Source organism: Berghia stephanieae, chromosome 15, assembly GCF_034508935.2.
Source record: "Berghia stephanieae isolate SIO BIC M18660-M18661 chromosome 15, UCSD_Bste_1.3, whole genome shotgun sequence".
NCBI classification, from domain to species: Eukaryota; Metazoa; Mollusca; class Gastropoda; order Nudibranchia; family Aeolidiidae; genus Berghia; species Berghia stephanieae.
Window position 1 is genome coordinate 1,295,670 of NC_088374.1, and position 3,677 is coordinate 1,299,346.

General features: G+C 34.9%; 1 protein-coding gene across 1 annotated transcript in view; it reads right to left on the reverse strand.

Annotated features, from left to right (window-relative positions):
* Positions 1 to 3,566, reverse strand: part of LOC144960553 (uncharacterized) — a gene marked incomplete at its 5' end in the record, with an annotated part of 7,872 nt that extends 4,306 nt beyond the window's left edge. Inside the window, 3 exon segments of the mRNA XM_078893763.1 lie at positions 185 to 259; positions 677 to 802; positions 3,495 to 3,566. Of these exon segments, the coding sequence (XP_078749889.1) occupies positions 185 to 259; positions 677 to 802; positions 3,495 to 3,566 (273 nt within the window).
* Positions 3,567 to 3,677: the final 111 nt, after the last annotated feature.

A 3,677-nucleotide genomic window follows, 5' to 3' on the forward strand; every position in this document is an offset into this window, starting at 1 on the left:
CATAGTGAATTGGGTTATCAGACCTGTAAATCAAGCCCACGTTTTTCTCGATCTATACTTTCTCAATACAATATTAGAATAATTATACTAGATGACTGCATAGCCTAGAATAGCCTTTGTTTCTCGCAAATATTTCTGGATCTCCACTAGTATGTGATAGAAATATCTTCTGTTTCTCCAATACCTTTGTCCATGAGATCGTTCAAAGATTGACCCTGGGTCTTCTCCATGTCTTCCAATAAGTCCATTCTGGACGAGGCTGTGGAAACAAAATGTATAATATCATTACAGGCAAAACACTTAATATTGTTTATATGTTAACCATTGTTTTGTATTACCGTCATGGAAATGATGTTGATAATAATAATAATAATAATAATAATAATAATAATAAATAATAATAATAATAATAATAATAATAATAATAATAATAATAATAATAATAATTAATAATAATAATAATAATAATAGTAATAATAATAATAATAATAATAATAATAATAATAAAATAATAATAATAATAATAATATAATAATAATAATAATAATAATAATAAATTAAATAGTAATAATAATATTATAATAATAATAATAATAATAATAATAATAATAATAATAATAATAAATAATAATAATAATAAAAATAATTAATAATAATAATAATAATAATAAATCACCTTTATTCACATGATCCTGTATCTCAAGATGTTGGGACTCTAGAAGTGTTGCTTTCCCCTCAAGTTGAGTCATTAAGTCTGATTGTTTCTTCATTGTTTCATTCTGAGTTTTAAGTTCTTGAGTCACTGTAAAGATAAAATAGAAGCCATCATTGAAAACTAAACCAGGTCTGTAAACAAATTGGGAACTGTAGTGGTTTTCTTCAAATCCCTCTAAACTTTCTCATGACTCATACATAACTTGCTCACCTACATAATTTTACAATCCAGCGTCAACTACATAATGTTACAACCCTCCTGAATTACGAGAAATCCGACTTATAGTAGTGAATTAATTACCGAGAGGAGAACTATGCCACTACATATATATATATATAATATATATTTATATATTAAAATTTATATATATATATATATGAATATCACTGTGCCTAAAAACACGAAATATAATTGGATCCGACAAAATGACAGTAAAATCTGGTACCAACAAATCCAGGAACATCAATGGTGTTTGTGATTGACTCAACCCCGAGCATTTTGAGACAGGAACAGAAATGCCATGTTTTTTGCACAGTTACACAATTTAACCATTTGAGCATTTATATAGAGCAATATCCACCTATGTGTATCGGTAGCACGCCTGATCGGTGATCAGAAGGTCTGAAGTTCGATCTCCAGTCGAGGCACAATGATTATTGGGATGCTATTTTTCTTGTACTTTTCTTCTTTTATTTTTTGCTTTGTCTGCCACCTTTCATACACACTCTTTCAAATTTTGCCTGCTCCTTCATTTCTTTGGAGCAACTCAAATGTCTTCATCCTCGTCCTCTCGTGTTCAATGTATGTGTTGTTTGATGCAAGCGTGTGTTCACAGCGTAAAGCGTGTACCCTTGTGAAGATTATAGGTGTTAACAATTGTCCGAACTATCAGTAACCTCTGTGGTGTAATGATAGCACGTCTGACGAGTAATCAGGTCTCAGGTTCGATCCCCATCGAGGTCGTTTTATTTTTTGAGGACGTTTTTTCGTTTCTTTTTTGCTTTTTCTGGCATCTTTCATTGACACTTGTTCAGATCGCTAAGTGATATGGTGTCTTTTTGACAATACTGTTAGCTCCAAGGTACTCATTTGACACATGAGTGGGATGAGAACATGAAAGAAAAAATCTTTTTCCAATGACTGTAATTTTCTCTGCTCAGAGCGAATCTCAAGCTCCAGACCTCCCAATTCTAAGGCGATTTTCCTTTCATTTGACCACAAAGTCACACAGAAATACGGACCGATATGAGCCTAAAGGACCAAGCATTATCCAACCTTGATTGAGACGTCGCAATTTTAGAAAGGGAGGAATATAAAGATTTGAAAGGAAAGGAGATGAATGCACGATGATGTATCTTTTGGATAAGATTCGTGTGCTTTTCTGATGAAGAAGTGAAAGGTCCCAAGCAACTTGAAGGAGAAATAACAGTGAAGGGAGGGATGAGAGAGTGGGGAGGGGGTGGGGGGGGGAGGGGGCAAAGAACTCCCTAAAGATGACGATCACAGACAGAAGAAGATGCTCTATAAACCAACAATTGTAAAATCGCCTAATAGCTGGTACATTATGTCGTGGCAAACCAGGCGTATTACCAGTTAACTGCCAAACCCTAGAAAGACAGCGATTTAAAAAAATAGCAAGAAAACTTGACCTTCAAATGACGATCGATTTAAATGACCCTCATCTTGGCAAAACTCTCAAACCTGGGACCTCAGAAGATAATCCGTATAGCCCCCGATCATAAAGTGTTTACCAAGATGAAGGCAAATTAAATCGATAGTTATTAGAGGGATGAGTTTTCTGGCCAAATTTTTAATGCGTGTTTCCAGGTTACGGCAGATAATTGGTTAAAAACTGTTTTAAATTTATAAAATCCTGTCACAGTTCTGCCAACTGAAACATTTAAATATTCGTAATTCTTAGGAGATGAAAATTGAAGCCGTTATAGTTTACTTTTAAAATCAACAATTTCACCTCATAAAGAATAAATAGCAGTCAATTATCCTTACAATTATGTAATCTGGCATCCACTTCCATTTTCAATAAGTTTTTATAACGCTCATGAAATTCTGAAATTTGAGCCAGAATGTCGTAATTCTTCGAATTGTTCGTTAGTTGGTAACTTTGACGTTATGTCAAATGCTAGTTTTTTCCCGTCGTATTTAAAAGACGTGTCCATTCCTCTCATTAAATCAGTAACGTTTAATCCAAGTGCAGCTGTGTGGACTAGTGGTTTGACACTCGCCTTCAGACCGGGTTCGGGTCCTGCTTTGAGCGGCGCAAAGTTGAAAGTCTTTTTACTCGTATTCTTTCACTGTACTTGGGTTAGACTGAGTGCGTGGCCGTTAACAGGGGTTTCTCTCTTGGAAAAAGGTAGTATATTTGTCAAGTCTCGTCCAGTCTCGCCCTAACTAATAAATTATACACTTCCGCCGACATCACAAGATATGGTTACTGAGACATTCCACAGGGGAGTATAGATAATTCATCAAACTAGGTGTATGGTGTCAACAGGAATCACCCACGTTGTCACAGTGAGCAAATTGGGGGTTAATAATCTCGTCCTAAATACATATTAAATACCGCTGTTGTCTTGGCCCCTTGTAAAGCGCTTTGAGTACATTCAGTGGATTTTGCGCTCGATAAATGCGCTAGTTTATTTATTTTTTTTCTAATGCTCTCATGTTTCTAACTATAAATGTAATTTGTAATATCCGAAACACCCAACGTCACACCGAGCTGGGGCGAAGGGGCACATTTAGTATTTTTTGTCTTTCCTACCTTTCTCTTGCTGTTGTTCCAGGGCGTACACTTTGTCCAAAAGAGACCTGATCAAGTCTTCTGAGTGATTGTCTGAAATTCAACAGTCAATGCAAAAACGTTTAATAGGGAAGAGAATTAGTGAGGTCACGCCTTTCACTCTTCCGGTTCCAAATTAAATGGAAGTCTGTTTGTAACCAGTCC